The sequence below is a fragment of the Sphaeramia orbicularis genome, chromosome 16, assembly GCF_902148855.1.
Source record: "Sphaeramia orbicularis chromosome 16, fSphaOr1.1, whole genome shotgun sequence".
Lineage (NCBI taxonomy): Eukaryota > Metazoa > Chordata > Actinopteri > Kurtiformes > Apogonidae > Sphaeramia > Sphaeramia orbicularis.
In genome coordinates, this window is record NC_043972.1 from 42,310,993 (window position 1) to 42,327,987 (window position 16,995).

General features: G+C 37.5%; 1 protein-coding gene across 2 annotated transcripts in view; it reads right to left on the reverse strand.

Moving 5' to 3' along the window:
* Nucleotides 1-16,995, reverse strand: part of myom3 (myomesin 3) — a 249,462-nt gene that overhangs the window by 36,613 nt on the left and 195,854 nt on the right. For both annotated transcript variants that reach the window (XM_030159207.1, XM_030159208.1), the window contains exons 22-26: nucleotides 16,555-16,699; nucleotides 13,392-13,498; nucleotides 10,513-10,557; nucleotides 8,659-8,795; nucleotides 303-447 (exon numbers count right to left, since the gene is read on the reverse strand). In XM_030159207.1, coding sequence (XP_030015067.1) covers nucleotides 303-447; nucleotides 8,659-8,795; nucleotides 10,513-10,557; nucleotides 13,392-13,498; nucleotides 16,555-16,699 — 579 coding nt within the window. The remainder of the gene's footprint in view (nucleotides 1-302; nucleotides 448-8,658; nucleotides 8,796-10,512; nucleotides 10,558-13,391; nucleotides 13,499-16,554; nucleotides 16,700-16,995) is intronic.

The following is a 16,995-nucleotide window of genomic DNA, read 5'->3' on the forward strand; positions in this document are numbered from 1 at the left end:
TTGTGTGTTTTTTTTTTCATCACACAGCTGCTGTGTTTACCTCCATGTTGCTGATGATTTGAACAGAATTATGGCAGATTTCTCCTACCCCTCCGTTTTCAATGTGGTCCTGAAAAATCTCCGTTTTAAGGGCCAAACAGCCCTCCCCCTTAGCCCCTCCCCTTCAACTCATCGAGAATTGGGACACCCCTACGTCTTTATGTGAATGCACAAAAGGGAGGGGTAGGACCAAGGGGTGAATTGTGATTGGGCCTAAACATATGAAGCCAACATGAAAACCTCATGACATGCGAGGGACTTACTTTGATCCACGAAGACCAAAGTGCACTGGTTCTTGGCTCGGCCGTCCCTCAGCTGGGCTGTGTATGAACCCTCGTCCTCCCGAGAGAGCTGATCGAACAGTATCTCCACCAGACCTTTGGCCTTGTCGAAGTTGATCTTACGGTGCTGTGGAGCAAACAAACATTGCCACATACGGTTAGCACAGCGCCTATCAACTCATATGAATGAAGACGATCTGTTCCACTTGTGATGCACTGTGGTAGGCAGACGGAGAGAATACAGCATGAAACATCACACGAGAACTTCAATGAGAACACACGCTTCAGATGAAATCCTGCTTTTTCAGGCACAAACAAACAGACGCAGAGGAAACGGCTTTTGAGCTAATTTCCATGGCTTTTATGTTCATCAAGATAAGTGCATGCCTGGCATGGTGATAGGCCTCTATGGTCTGATTTGTGATGTATGGCAAGCCTAAGGGCCCTAATCAGCTAAATGGCTTTGGAATTCATAAACCTCAGCTGTGATCATTTAGAAGTAACGTATAATCAGTACTGTTCAGATGAAACTCTGATATTGGGAAATAATGGAATAAATGACAAGCCATGAATGAAAGCTGCTGAATATAAAACATCCGCAAACACAGACACACAGAATGAAGCAGACAGGGTTGTGAAACCAAAATAAATACACTGTGTTGTATTTGTTTGTCTATCTCGGTGCACAGTTCAGTGCAGTACTGATTATTTTTAGCATGGTGTCATAATATATACAAAAATATATACAGTATATATGTGTTTGTATGTGTGTGTGTGTGTGTGTGTGTGGGGGGTTTGACTTCAAACTATCCTTTACTATGCAAGACAGCCGCTTTTCCACATTTTTTGGGGCCAATGTATTATTTATGTTGTCAACAGCTGCAGTTTGTCCTCAGCTCTTTGAGTATCAGAGGACACAGGTAAAGGGTGAAGACGTCTCTGCAGTTTCAACATGACCAAACCTGGAGAATGCAAGCAAGGAGAATACACTCTGAAACTGGAAAAAAGAAAATAAATTACTGTAATATTTTATTATTTTTACTATTTTGTATTTTATTTCATAAATAGTTCAACCTTAAACATTAAAGGCCACATACACCTATCGTATGCGACAACAAAATACTGATATAAACTATTTTATTTCACAGGAACTAAACTATGTGGTCCATCTGAAACACAAAATCTACAGTATATTAATGTTCGCCAGCTTTTGTCATTAGAATGCATCCTTCTAACCTTGATAACTGCATCTATGTGATACCGTGCGACTGCCTTCATCTGGGCTGTGTTTGTTTGCAGTTGTTGTTTCCATGACTGCATTGCATTATGGGATATTTATATTGCTGAAGCGTTCAGCTTTCATACTGTAACATTTACCTGGAAATACAGTGGTATGTAATTCATATACGTTTGGTTTTGTACTAAGGTTTTGGACGTACTGACACTGAGGTTAGGTGATTTCAGTCCACCATTTCCATAACTTTTTTAATGTTTGTTCTTGTTTTGTTGTTTTTTTTTTGCCTACCCAGAAAGGACAACCAGCTATGTGAGTTTATGCGGCTGAAGTGGAGTCAGGAGGTTCTGAAACCTTCAGGTCTCACATGACGACTGCTCTTGAATAAACAGGACGATCCTGAGCTTGAGAAGTTGCTTTGTCCTTCTTAATGGGGGGCAAAACAGAGTTGAGATGGATCCACCAGAGGCTGAACCTGAGGTTAAACTTCAGGCAGAGCCTAAGGCCCGACCTGAGGCCAGACCTGAGGCTGGATCTGAGGTCTCTGTGGTGCCTGTCAGTCAAGTGGAGGAGTTAGAAGTCAAATTCCATCAAGTCCAGACTACGATCTTCAGGGAGAAAGTTAAAGAAATGGATGACAATATACAAGAAACCCTGGAAGTCCCTGTGAAGATGAAAAACAGAGGCTGGATTTGTTGAGCGGTGTCTGACTCTTCAGCATCAAGACCACATGACACAGAAGGACCTGGGAGACCAGAATGAAGAATGGAAGGACAGATCTCAGACGTGATAACTGATCTGAGTCCAGTCCAGGATGACCTGAAGATGGAGAAGGACAACAGGTAGGAGGAAACATCCTTTCTCAACAAGAGACATATGTCGTCCTCTGACTGGGAGATGGAGCAGATCCACAAATGTAAAAACCTATCTCTGTGGTAAAGGTTGCATCAGATTTTCAAACACTGTTGGTAGACTGACACTCTGCCTTCATTTCTGACACAGGCCTTTAATCTCCTGTATCTCCCTTTTATTCAGCGCTTACCTTACTTTTTAAACTTTTTTAGCTTACTTTTTACCTCCACCAGTAGGTATGGTGATCACTTTGCTTTGTGTGTTTGTTTGTTTGTTTGTTAGCAAGATAACTCAAAAAGTTACAGACAGATTTTCATGAAATTTTCAGGAAATGTTGATACTGGCACAAGGAAGAAATGATTAAATTTTGGTGGTGATTGGGGGGGATCTGTCTTGGCGGAGGTCTGCACTCTCCGAGTGCTTTTCTTGTGTTTTCATTGGGGTCTGTCTGCCTGTTTGTTCGTTTGTCTGTTAGCAAGATGACTCAAAAAGTTATGGATGGATTATCATGACATTTTCAGGAAATGTTGATACTGGCACAAGGAACAAATTATTCAGTTTTGGTGGTGATGGGGGGGGGGGGGGGGGGGGGCTTTGTTTGTTTGTCTGGCTGTTAGCAAGATAACTCAAAAAGTTATGAATGGATTTGGATGAAATTTTCAGGAAATGTTGATACTGGCTCAAGTTGGGGGGGGGGCTGATCTGCCTTGGCGGAGGTTTGCGCTCTCCAAGTGCTTTTCTAGTTTCATCTGTTTTTCCCTTCCTTTATTTGTAACAGTATTATTTTTTTCTCATTTTCCTCTGGGATTAATAAAGTATAAAGGAAATAATAAGCATTCTGAATCTGAATCCCCCACACCCCCTCCCTGCTGACTTGAAAAACTCTCCTACCACTTCTACTTTCACCTGTACACCAATACGTGCCTCAACCCCCACCCTCAGTAGCCCCGACTATACATGTAAACATGTGACTTAAATCATGTGACTTAAGTCCCCAAACAATTAACAAGGTAACAGAAATGATCATACAATGCCAAATTAGTCCAATCATAAGTTAATGTAGTTAAATAATACTAACCAGTGAAGTACTAGCTGTCCTCCTGAAACCTTTGTATGATAAAAATCCATAGACAGTCTTATTTATGCAATTCCTTTACCACAACCACTGGGTTTTATTTAATAAAAAGCAACTTTGAGTGTCCAACTCAGTAGGCGAGCAAGCTGTCAGTCATACCTCATAGCTACCCATAACATTAAGCTTTAATATAATATAAATATATGAGTCAAACACACACATGCACGCACACAAAATATATATCTGCACAGAGACCAGAAGCATTTTTTTTTTTTTGCCCCAGGCTGTAAACATGTTTATTTCTGCTATAAAGTTATACATTTTAATATGGAATTGAATGAATTTTGGAGTTGGCCTCCAGTGGACATTCACTAAATGGCAAGTTTGAGACAAGTTTAATCTATTTTGAGATATGGGAATATATTAAACTATAATAGCGCTGTCAATCAATTGAAAAAACGAAATAATGATACATTTTGCTGCAGTTGATCATGATTAATTGGGGTCTTACTGCCATCAAAACCCCATTATATATTCATATTTAAATGTAACAATTATAGCATTAATGAAGAATAAATAGAGTCTGTTTAAATTCATATACTATTGCTCAGTAGCCTCTTTAGACAATTAAAACAGTGACAGTATCTAATATTCCACACTAACATGTTAATTAGTTGCCTAAAACTGTATGCATAATTGTTTTAGTACTTCCAAAACCATAGTCTGTGAAGACTATTTATGGGTAAATATGACAGCTCTGGATTCTTCCCATAATTCCAAGCAGCTGTGGCGACAACACTGACAGAAGGCCGACGCAGAAGGCCAGTAGTCTGTAGGCAGTCGTATCAGGCACATACTGGCACAGTCTGAGTATCACACTAATGCCAGTACAGGCTGTGGTTTTACACAGATGCCAGATCAGGTGAGATTGGCCCATTACCAAGTTGAGGTACCCTCAGCTGGTACCGACGCTTCAAGGAAGTAACATGTATTCACACCCTGTACATGTGTCCTGGTTATTTACATAAAAGTATACTGAACGCTGTTACATATGGACTTTGTGTGTGCAGTACATAGTATAGGGTTTCAGATGGAGCCAGTCCTTGTATGGTTGACACATTTACAATAAAACCATCAAGACCATCACAGCTGACTATCAGCTGGTAAGACATACTTCTGATCTGCACTTAAGTCAGTGGTTCTTAACCTTTTTCTGCACGGTAAGCCTGGACTTTGTATTTACTAAAATGCTTTAATTACAATGTACTTAAATGATTTAAGTTTGATTACATTACTATAAAATGTTCAGTATATTCTACTAATTTGTAGACATAGTCAAAAGTACAAAAACAGTTTAAGTTGAATGGATTTAAATCACTCAGTTTTAGTCATGACCACACCTTTTTTTTTTTCTCTGTATTGCATTGTGGGTATTGGGCACGTTGTTGAAAATGTGTTCTTTTTTTTTTTTTTTTTTACAGGGGTTGTGGTGTTAGAGTTAATTTGGACTTAATGTGTGTATGTCAGTGTTTATTGGCCTTTTTGTGTTTGTTTTTGTATTTTTAGAGCTGCACCATGAGTCAGAGCCATAGGACGAGCAGCGGATTTCCTGTTCATCTAAGTTCATATCTGTGTAGTGTACATCTTTATGCTTTGCCAATTTAAAAGCACTTCCTGTACTGGTAAATTATATTAAGCTAACTCCCTGCCTAATTTCCATCCACACTACAATATATTAAGTTTAATAATTATGCAAAGCAATTTATATGGCAGAGGATTTGAATTTAAATCAACTTGGAATTGAGTTCAATGAACTGATGATATGAAGTTATAGATGATACAAAGCAGTTGACATGGGAACAAATTTTAAGTTAAATTAACTTGGCATTTAGTGTGTTGTACTTAAAATAGTAATTCCATTCAAATCAAGCATTTAAGTTTAATTCACTCAAGTTAACATTATTCATAACTTAAATTTTTTAAGGCAACAGGTTTAGAGTTACATTACTTAGAAATTTCGATGTAATCAGTTTTAACTATTTTTTTTTAGTTAAATTAACTTATTGGGGTTTACAGTGTGTCGGGGCCCCCCTTTAGAGGATGAAAAATCTCCAGGCCCCCTTCAACCCCAACAACATTTTAACAGTGGTGCAATTATAAGTTTTATTGAAAGAAACATCAATATTGTAACAATACTTTTTGCTTTTCCTTGAATATTGTTTGTTGAAATTAAAAATAACTTAGATTTTTGCTTGAACAATACAAATAAAATCAACAAGACTGTTCCCTGAGACAATATTTTTTCAAATAAAAACAGGAAATGCACAATCATCTTATAACTATGACAATACAGCTACTTTTTTTAGAACAACAAACAAATTTTGGTAACAAAGATGAACATTTTAACAATATCAGTGGCTGCAGTGTGCCTGTTTACATTGTACAAACTCTGCAAAAACAGAAAGATTGCACATTTTTGTTTTCCAGTCCAATCCTTGTCCATTGTCCAAACCTAAACTCTTTTGTCTAGTCTAGTGACAGATCACCATGGCAGTAGATGGCAGTTTGTTGTACGTCCTTAAAATGAGTCCAGGGTGCTCCAAACACTAAAACATTAGTTCCACCTGCTACTACTGCAAACACCCAGGAGTGATCCCATGTCCCCCCTGGCAAGCCTTTGTCCCTCACCTAGGGGGCCCACAGTTTGGGAAACACTGCCTTAAGTCATGAAAAAGTTCAATATTTTTTGGCCTTTATTTTAGAAAGTATAATATAATATAATATAATATAATATAATATAATATAATATAATATAATATAATATAATATAATATAATATAATATAACTTCATATAGAGAGTAAGCCACTGATGACCACATCTGAAATAGTGACTCTTCACAAAGTCCTGTATCAAAGTATATTCAATGGATAGCTGACTGAAAGGGTAAGAAGAGGTGTACAAACAAGAGGGATGACCACAGCCTTGAGAAGATTGTCAAGAAAAGCCAATTCAAGAACTTGGTGGAGCTTCACAAAGAGTGAATGGAGGCTGGATTGATGCAGTAATTTGGGCAAAAAGAGCTTTAAAGTACAGGTGCATAAATGAATATATATACCAGTGGCGATTTCTCAAAGACTGCAAGGGAAGCCCGGCTTCCCCTAAAATTATGAAAATTAAATGGTTAAATATGTACGGTTGTGTTGACATTTCATTGACTACAAATGTGTTAAAACACGTTCATCTCAAAGAGGAGTTCGTTCAGAATCAGCTTTATCACAAATCAACGGACTCGATGTTGTTCACTTCTCATACATTCCCGTTGCGCTGTTTTCTCATACGATCTATACTCAGTGCATTTGACCGTAGATGCTCAGGGTCCATGCACTTCAATGGGACTGAGTGGAACAGTTTTTTTCATTGCCTCAAAACTGGACGGTAATGGGCTTTATGCACAGCCTCACTACTTCCTGAACTTAAGGCAGCTCCTTTATTTCTTCTTTTTCATTATTGGACACACTGATTAATCCAGGTGGGTCTGCTGCTTCTTGTTGGGACTACTGTGGTCAGACACACCTGGGTTAATCAGTGGGTCCAATAATGAAAAACAGGAAATAAAGTAGCTCCCTTAAGTTCAGGAAGTAGTGGGGTTGTGCATAGAGCCCATTGGATAAATGCCACGATGTTGTCCCGCCCCCAGATGCTCAGCATCTCTAGGGGTGAATGGAGCTGTGGGTGGAGCTCGGCTGGGCTGGACGCCAGGTTTCCACGTGCTGATTGGAGGATCAGTTGAAAGGCTGAATCCCGTTTGATTGACAGCTATTTTGAGATCTACTCCTTCACTGGACAGAGTTCAGTTTAATACCGTCGCACATTCTGTTGTGAAATCGAGAGAGAAACCACTACAAAATTACTTGTTCATTTCTTGCTCTGTAAATAAAACACACTCATTGTACTTCCTTGTTTCAATTAAACATAATTTCAATGTTTTCTTGTTTAGTTGGTACAATAAGGTCACTGACCATTTTCTTAAAAAGGAACGGAGAGCTGAATTTCTGTTTAAATTACTTGACTTTTTTTTTTTTTTATGTAAGCCGACAATGAGCTTCCCCTCTGTGAAAGACGAGCAGCCGCCACTGGTACATACATTTCTGTGTTATAAGTACTTTTAAAAAAAATTAGCCTAATCATGTATTTCAATATTTTGAGAGACTGGATTTAGGAGTTTATGAGCTACAAGCTGTAATCCTTAACATTAAAACACAAGAGACTTCAAAATTTTATAATGCATAATGAATGAATGAAGTTTGAATTATATTAAAGAAAGACATTTCCATGATATTCCATCTATTTAGTATGCATGGTACTGGAATCAGTTATGCTGACGTTTAAGACTGTCGAATGTTCACATGCTGCAGTTTAAGCTCCTCCGCTCAAGCAAAGAGAAAGAATACAGTACAGTGATGGTGAGAATAAAGGAGCAAATCACAGAAAGGAATTACAAACAGGTATGGTTTGAAAACACCTGTCAGACACTGATCACAGGTCAGCTGGCACAGGAAGTAAACAATACTGTTCATTCTGTTAATATTTTAATGAACAATAACGAATAATTATTTTTTAAATTAATTATAACATCAACACAGCTTGACTTTCTGGATATTTTGTCATGTGTAATATACAGCCATCTCTCACAGCGTAATAGACTTCTATCACTCGATCAATAATATATAATTTGCTGGAAGAAAGTTGTCCAAACTGTTTAATTTTCTTTCCAACTTCTGCCAGTGTTTGGCATTTAACCAGAAGTGGCACATTTACCAGATCGACCATCAGCTCATGTGATCCTCCTGTCTCCCAGACTCAATTAACTCAGCTTCTAGACCACTCTGTCTCCTCACACACCTGCTCCTCATCTTTGTTGGCAGCATCCATTTGCTGCCTCCCAGGACGTTTATTGAGGCACTAATTATTGTTTTCAATCCTGCCTGACTTTTCACGCACGAGGCCACGTGCACCTACATGCTAACGCCACATAAGCCTTGCTGTCGGCTCCTTGTATCCGAAATACCGTACTGTGTAAATATACAATTCCAATCCTTTCTGCTGACAGCGTTTGTGACATGCTCATTTTTCTGAGCTGCAGAACCACAGGATCACCTGCACACCGGCTCTTACCGGGGTGCTGGAGATTTCCCGGTCATTGAAGATGAGACGGAGCTCAGCTGCATTACTCAGACTCTCTGTTTGAAGCCAAAGACGCACGCTGCCTGTCTCCGAAACCTCCACCTGCCAGCCAGACTTCAGCGCTATCACTGCCAACAGGAAATTAAACACAGAGCATTACAGGCTATGCTAAATCAGATTAGATGATCATTTAATAATGTGCAATAAAGAAGATTTAATTCTTGCTTGGCCTTTTTATATCATATCCATTCATTTATTTACACAGCTCTAGAATAAAATAAGAGACCACTGCAAAATGATCACTTTCTCTAATTTTACCATTTATAGATATGTGTTTGAGTAAAATTAACATTTTTGTTTCATTCTCTTAACTACTGACAACATTTCTCCCAAATTTCAAATAAAAATATTATTATTTAGAGCATTTATTTGCAGAACATGACACATGGTCAAAATAACAAACAGATGCAGTGTTTTCAGACCTCAAATAATGCAAATAAAACCAGTTCATATTCATTTGTAAACAACACAATACTAATGTTGTAACTTGGGAAAAGTTCAGACGTCAATATTTGGTGGAATAACCCTGATTTTCAATGACAGCTTTCACGTGTCTTGTCTCTCCTCCATTGCTGTTGGATGACTTTATGCAGCTCCTGGCACAGAAATTCAAGAATCTCAGCAATGTTCCATGGCTTGTGTCCATCCATCTTCCTCCAGAAGTTTTCAAAGTGGGTTCAGGTCTGGAGATTGGGCTGGCCATGACAGGGTCTTCATCTGGTGGTCCGTCATCAACACCTTTATTGACCTAGCTGAGGCCAGGAGCATTGTCCTGATAGAAAAACCAGTCCTCACAGTTTGGGAACATTGTCAGAGCAGAAGTCCAGCAGTTTTCAATAGTTATTTTTGGATTCCAGTTACTTTTGCGGGACTAATAGCACTGTTTTGCCTGTTTTAAGAAGATAGTGATGGACACAGTAGTGGTTTTTATACTTCTCCTTCTTAAATAAGACATGGATCAGGTGTTTATTCAGTAGAATAAGGTGTGTTTATGTTGGAATTCAACAGACACAGGAATGGAATGGCTTTCACAGATGCACACATGCTGATTTCAGAGGAAATTGCAGTGGTCTCTTAATTTTTTCCAGAGCTATATAAAGCAGTGGTCCCAATATGATCTCAAGTAAAATAATAATGGTGAAAAAAAGTAGAAAAACATTATGAAACTGTTTACATCTACAAACGTGAATAACACGAACAACATGAAATGTCTTAGGGAAAAAAAAAAGTGCAATTTTAACTAAACTATGTCTCAGTTTATCATTTACACATGTGCATTACAACTTACAGATTACAATGGAGTTACAAATACATAAAATATATGGTAACAGGCAGAATATTGTTAAAATTGTATTTATTTCTCTTAAGACATTTCAAGTTGTTCAATTTGTTCAGGTTATTGATATTTTTTAAAAGGATAGTTTTTTTTTACATTAAAATAAAGAGAAAATGTTGGGAGGTCTCATTATTTATAGGTTTTTATGATAGTATTTTACTGGTCTGACCCACTAGAGATCAATTGGGCTGAATGTGAAACCTAAACAAAACTTTTTGTTTTTGATTTTCACACCCTTGATAATATCATCAGTGTAATTTTTGCATTTCACAAATTCATCTCATGAGCCAGATTGGACCCTTTAGTGGGCTGGTTTTTGCCCACGGGCCATATGTTTGACACCTGTGATATATAGCAACAGTCCTCGTTCATCAAATATGCTAATGAAAAATATAACCTGCTGATAAACACATCTTAGCAGAACTTGTGTGTGTGTTGTTGGTACATACATGGATTTCTAACTTGCCAGCTGAGTTCTTTAAGACGTTCAAGGTCTGTAAAAAAGTAAAACAGTACATGAAGGTTAATTTAATTTCTTTTTGTTACACTTGCATATTGTCAAATTGCTCGTGAATAGAACAATGGCTCACATAGTTCCACTTTTATGGCAAAGTTGATTGAAAGCATATGCTGAGTTGAAGAACTGACCTTGGGAAGTATTTGACAGAGGTATAATTATTTGCTTGACAGATATTCCTGATGACCCATAAAATTAAATGCGTTTTATCCCTGCTGTAATGCTTCTGCACTAACAGAAAATCCAGTAAGTTCTGCAAAGTATTAGTAAAGTAAGTGATGCTTTTTCACTTTTTCACACAGTCCAAAGAAAGTTTAAAAAATATGACTAATGGCCCTGTAGCTCACTGGCATGTTCTATCACGAATCAATAAGGTGAATTCGTGAGGTTGTCAGGTTCTGAGGCCTATGGTCTTGATGAAGAAGATCAATCTCCCAATAGAAGTGGGTGGTACTTTCAATCAATCAGTCAAATTTTATTTATCTAGCACCAAATCATAACAAAAGTTATCTCATGACACTTTACATATGGAGCCGGTCGAAACCAGACTCTCAAGCCAATTTAGAGAAACCAACAGAATCCTCCAGGAGCAAACACCTGTGACTGGCGACAGTGGTGAGGAAAAACTTCCTTTGAACAGGCAGAAACCTGGAGCAGACCCTGTGTTACGCCCCCAGCTAGGGGACCCTAGGGCATAGAATGAAATGAGTGGACACCTTTCCTCACTCCCAAGCCACAGAGAAAAACCCCGGACGCGGGTCGTGCATGTTAACAAATAAGTGATTTATTTACATAGTGGAAAAGACAGGTAATGAAAACTGAACAAAAACAGCAGCTGGGACTTCAGGGTGGGCTCAGGCCAAAATAACAAACATAACTTTACTAATCCAAGAAAATGAGGCTGACCTGCAAAACAAAGAAACCAAATACAAAGTCTAACCTCCCTTACAAAAACAGGAAAAAACCAGCTGGATGGCTTCTGGAGGATGGCCATCTGACTTGACCAGTTGGGGTAAAAGAGAGAGGGTAAAGGAGGAGAGAAAGACTGAGAGGGGGAGAAGGGCGGGGACTTTCATTGGAGGATATCTCAACTAATGAAATGAAAGTCCATATATAAATATATATTGATATCCGTAACCATTTCCATATTATCTAGACATTGGTGACCTTGAGATTCAAGGTCACTCAAGGTCAAAGGTCATGGAACTAAATTAAAGTCCATGTATGACTTCCTATCAGAGCTCAATAGTAACTATATTGATATCTGTAACCATTTACATGTTATAAACCATTAAAATATGGATCATTATAAGTAAAAGCACATTTTAAAGCAGCGTATGACTTTCAGCACAATTTTTTTTTCAAATTTGTAAAACCCATTTGATAGCCTAATTATCACTAAACCATTAGTCTTTCTGTGCTTACACACCTAAATCACTTCCTTTACGGTGAACAACTTTGAAGATGACTCAATCATAAACACAGTCTGTTTGTTTACATACCAAACCAAAATGTCACTCGGGCCTTTTCGGAAATTTTGTCACGAAGTGCACAGCAGGCGGTGAAACCGATTTCTCGCAGATTCAGCAAGAAAATGAACCAGATAGCTACAATGTAAAATTGTCCAGTCCACCAGGGTTGTTTTAAAGAATTAGTATAGTCGATGGATGGAGGTAAAGGCGACTTTTGGATTCAGCACTCATAAAAAAACAACGGAATTGCTGCTGTGCAGAATTCCCATTCCCACTATGCACTTCATGACAAAATTTCCAAAAAAATCCCAAGTGATGTTTCAGGTTGTTATATAAACAAGCGGACTGTGTTTATGATGGAGTCATCAGGTTGTTTATTGTGAGGGAAGTGATTCAGATGTGTGAGCTCGGAAAGACTCATGGATTAGTGATAATTAGGCTATCACTCAGATTTTACAAATTTGAAAAAAAAATTGTGATGAAATTCATATGCAGCTTTAATATTTAAACAAAAATTGTAAAAAAAACTTAAAACCTAAATTTCTGAAAACTTTTAACAAAATTTGTAGACATTGTCCCAAGGAAGCTACATATAAAATTTGAAATAAATCTGACCAGTAGTTTCGTTGGAGAAGATGTAATAATAATAATAATAATAATAATAATAATAATAATAATAATGATGGATTAGATTTGTATAGCGCTTTTCTATGAACACGTACTCAAAGTGCATACAGAGGATCCATTATTCATTCGCTCTCACATTCCCCCTCTGGTGGTGGTAAACTACATTTGTATCCACAGCTGCCCTGGGGCAGACTGACAGAAGCATGGCTGCCAATCTGCGCCTACGGCCCCTCCGACCATCACCAAACATTCACACGCATCCATACACCAGTGTGAGTAGCAGCACTGGAGGCAAGGAGGGTGAAGTGTCTTGCCCAAGGACACAACAGCACATGGACAGAGCGGGATTCAAACCGCCAACCCTTCAGTTATTAGACGCTACCATCTGAGCCATGGCCACCCCATGTTTGAAGAAATTTACGTTTATGCATTTGGCAGACGCTTTTTTCCAAAGCGACTTACTGGGGAAAACCAATCAAATCACTCAATCAAATTTTATTTATATTGCACCAGATCACAACAAAAAAGTTTTGTCATGACACTTTATATAGAGAGTTGGTCAAAACCAGACTCTAAGCCAGTTTACAGAAATCCAACAGAAACCTTTTGCTAAATTGCTAATGAAGACGACAAAGATGATGATGATGATGATGATGATGACGAAGACAACGCCAACAGCTCACAATAGCTCATCAGGTAAAAAAAAGTTTACCTTCATCGGTGAAGTCGTAGCTTGATGACTCATCGAGATTGTCGCTCATTTGCACTGAGTAGAGACCCAGATCCTCCTCAGACGGGTCCATGAAGGTCAGGACCGACCTGATGGACAAATGTAAAAACAGACAGATGCAGGGTTGATCTACAGGGTCGTCCTGATCGTCTCAGCGGCTCCCAGCTGAACTTCCAATGAACCTGAATAAACTTTTTAAAAGTTGCTGAATAAATGGAGTAGTGTAAATGTGAAGGCTGGCTTCCCTCAAACTTACAGACAAGATAATTCAAGAAAGCTGGCATTCTGACAAAATCCTGATAAGAAATACACCCACAATCCCCATTTAAGACTTATTCACTTTTTATATCACATTTAATGGTATCGCACTGTCAGTGTTTAAATCCCACTTCAATACAGCGTCTTTCCTTTTTTAACTTAAGTCAGAGCAGCGATACCACAGCACAGAGAATATCTTTTATAAGTAAAGTTCGAAGAAAACTTAAGGTGCAGCGGTACATCATTTATTTCTCTGTTGATTAATCTGCTAATTATATTTTCAATTAATTAAAGATCAGAAAATTATGAAAAAGTACTTCCCAATGGCCAACACGATGTCCTCAAATTGCTATTTTCATCATAAAATAGGAATGTGTCTGGTGTCACAGAAAAAAAGAAAATCTGAGAATTTTTATGTTTTCTTAAAAAATGTCTATCAATCATTATCAAAATAGTCAACTAATCAAATAATCGATTGATGTCGCATTCTACATTATATTATTCTATTTCTACATAATTTTGCTATGAAGTATGCTTAATGCACCTAATTTGACATTTTTCACACTAAAAATATGCACATTATGTATACTCTTCAAAACTGGATAAACACATATTAACCCATAAAGACCCAAACAGCCACCGGTGACACAAACCATCTACTGATTTAAACTGTTTAATACCTGTTGATCCACTAATTCTATCAATACATGTAAATAACTGGTGTAAAATACAGTTTGTCATCTTTTCATAGTCATCAAATATGACTCATTTGGACGTTCAGAGGCTCTCTAGTTACCATGGAAACACCGTCATCTTCTACGACATTGATTCACCAGTAAAACCCATGCAGTTGGATCAGTGACAGTGGATGGAGACACATGTTTTTACATTCAGTTAGCAATGTCTTCGCTGAAAAAGTAACTTTTTAATTTTTCTCTGTTTTGATGAAATTAACTTTGAATGTACTCTGAGTTTTGATGAACATCTACATCACAGGTGTCAAACAAGCGGCCCGGGGGCCAAAACCGGCCCGCCAAAGGCTCCAATCTGGTCCGTGGGATGAATTCATGAAATACAAAAATTACACTGAAGATATTAACAATCAAGGACGTTAAATTTATTTTAGGTCAATTCAATCTGAAGTGGGTCAGACCAGTAAAATACTATCATAATAACCTAAAAAGAATGAAAACCATTTTTCCCCCTTTGTTTTAGCGTAAAAACAGTAAAATTACACAAATGTTGACATTTACAGGCCTGCCTTTAACAAAAAATGTGATAAACCTGAACAAAAATGTCTGAAGTAAATAAATATTTTGCGTATTTGTAGATCCACTGTGATTTGTAAGTTGTGATGTACATGTATAAATGATAAACTAAGGCATAATATTGTTAAAATTGCCATTATTTTTCTTAACAACTTTCAGGTTGTTCATATTTGTTCATGTTATGTTCAGGCGCAGTTCGTACATGTAAACATTTTCATTAAGGAATTTTGCTTTTTTCACTCAAAAACATAGAGAAAACATTGAAGTTGACATTATTTATCAGTTCTTATCCTATTATTTAGATTATGTTATTGGTCCAGCTCATTTCAGATCATATTAGGCTGCATGTGGCCCCTGAACTAAAATGAGTTTGACACCCCTGATCTACATGATCTGTGTATTAAATATAGGAAAATACATGATTTACACCAAAAAAATGCAGAATATAGAGGATAATATTAAAAAAAAAAAAAAAAAAAAAAAAAAAAAGGAGATAAATCAGTTAAGAAAGGTACTAATAGAGAAAAATTAATTTAGGAATTACCACAGACATAGCACTGGGTCTTAATGGGTTAAAAATGTATTTTCCCACTATTCTGCCTCTTCCACATGTTCCAACATTGCATTACATCATCTAGCTGCTAAAACATTTTTGAATTAAGTTGCCACAGAAGCCGCTATTGCCTTCGAGAGAAAATTGACAGTAGCATGAATTGTATCCTGGGATATTTGCCAGCCAAGTCCACATGAGTCACGAACCAGTGCATCCTTGATTTAAGCTAGGAGACAAGAACAACACCCAGGTATTCCATCTAGTCTTGGTTTGTGGGAATTTTTAAATGGAACAGTACTTGATGAACAAAAAGGAAAAATAGACAAGAACGCATATTGAGAAACGCCTCATATTTGCCTACGGGGATAATAAAGCAAATTAACCTTTAACCTTTAATCTTACTTTGCTAGGCCATAATGTTATATACATACACATAGCTGTAATTTCATAGTAGTTAAATAGTATGGTTTCACTCACCTTATTAACACCACACTGACATTTCTATGGCAGATATAATGACTCGGGGCATAATCTAGAAATAATTAAACTGTGGTGCATGTAGATGAAAAATTACCTAAATGGCATGTAAATGGTCTGGTCTGTCTTTTAGCACCGCAGACGGGTAAAGTGGGGTTAAAGATTCCCTCCGGACAAGTTATGAAGTGTAATGTTTAGTTTGCTTTTAATAATAACCTGTGAGCAAAGTGGAATGTGCACTGAGTTTGTAATAAATTGTTCAAAGTATATTTCAGGAGAAAATTCTGAATTTGCTAAATATTGTTAAAATGTATTTGGCAGAGACCAGACCTGATGTCACTTTGTGCAAATCATTTTCCAGTCTATGAGCACTAAAGGCTTTACACATCATAAGTGTAAAAGTTGCATCACAAGCTTATTTGTATTGCATGTACATACTTTAATTTAGTTTTCCACAGAAAGATTTCCACCCCTCAGCCAACAACTGCCTTTTTTTTTTTACCAGCTTCATTTTGCACTTCCTGTTCAGTGAAGCTCTTCTTCTACACTTTATATTCTGCTGGGTACCTTTATCTCTAATCATCCCTACCTATTGTTCTTGTTTTGTGCCTGGGCTCTGCTGGCATCAATAGGTTCTGTGTAGTTTTTGCTCCAGACACATTCCTTCTCATTGGTTTCATAGCTCAGAAATATGAAGCCATCATCGTCCACGCCGATTTCGATGTTTTTATTGTCTGCGGAAGACAGAGGAGGTCAACACAGTTCATGGATTACAACAAAACTCAATTCCAAAAATACTACAGAATTTTCAACTCAATGTAAAGCCTATGAATATTCACACACTGTGATTTTTTCATATATTTATCCACATTCTAATACCTCCCACAGTCCAAAACCATGCACATTGATAGGTTAGTGCAGTGTTCTTCAACCTTGGAGTTACGACCCCACATGAGGTCATCTGGGATTCAAATTGAGTCGCCTGAAATTTCTAGTAATTGTTAAGAAAAAAAAAAACAAAAAAAAAACT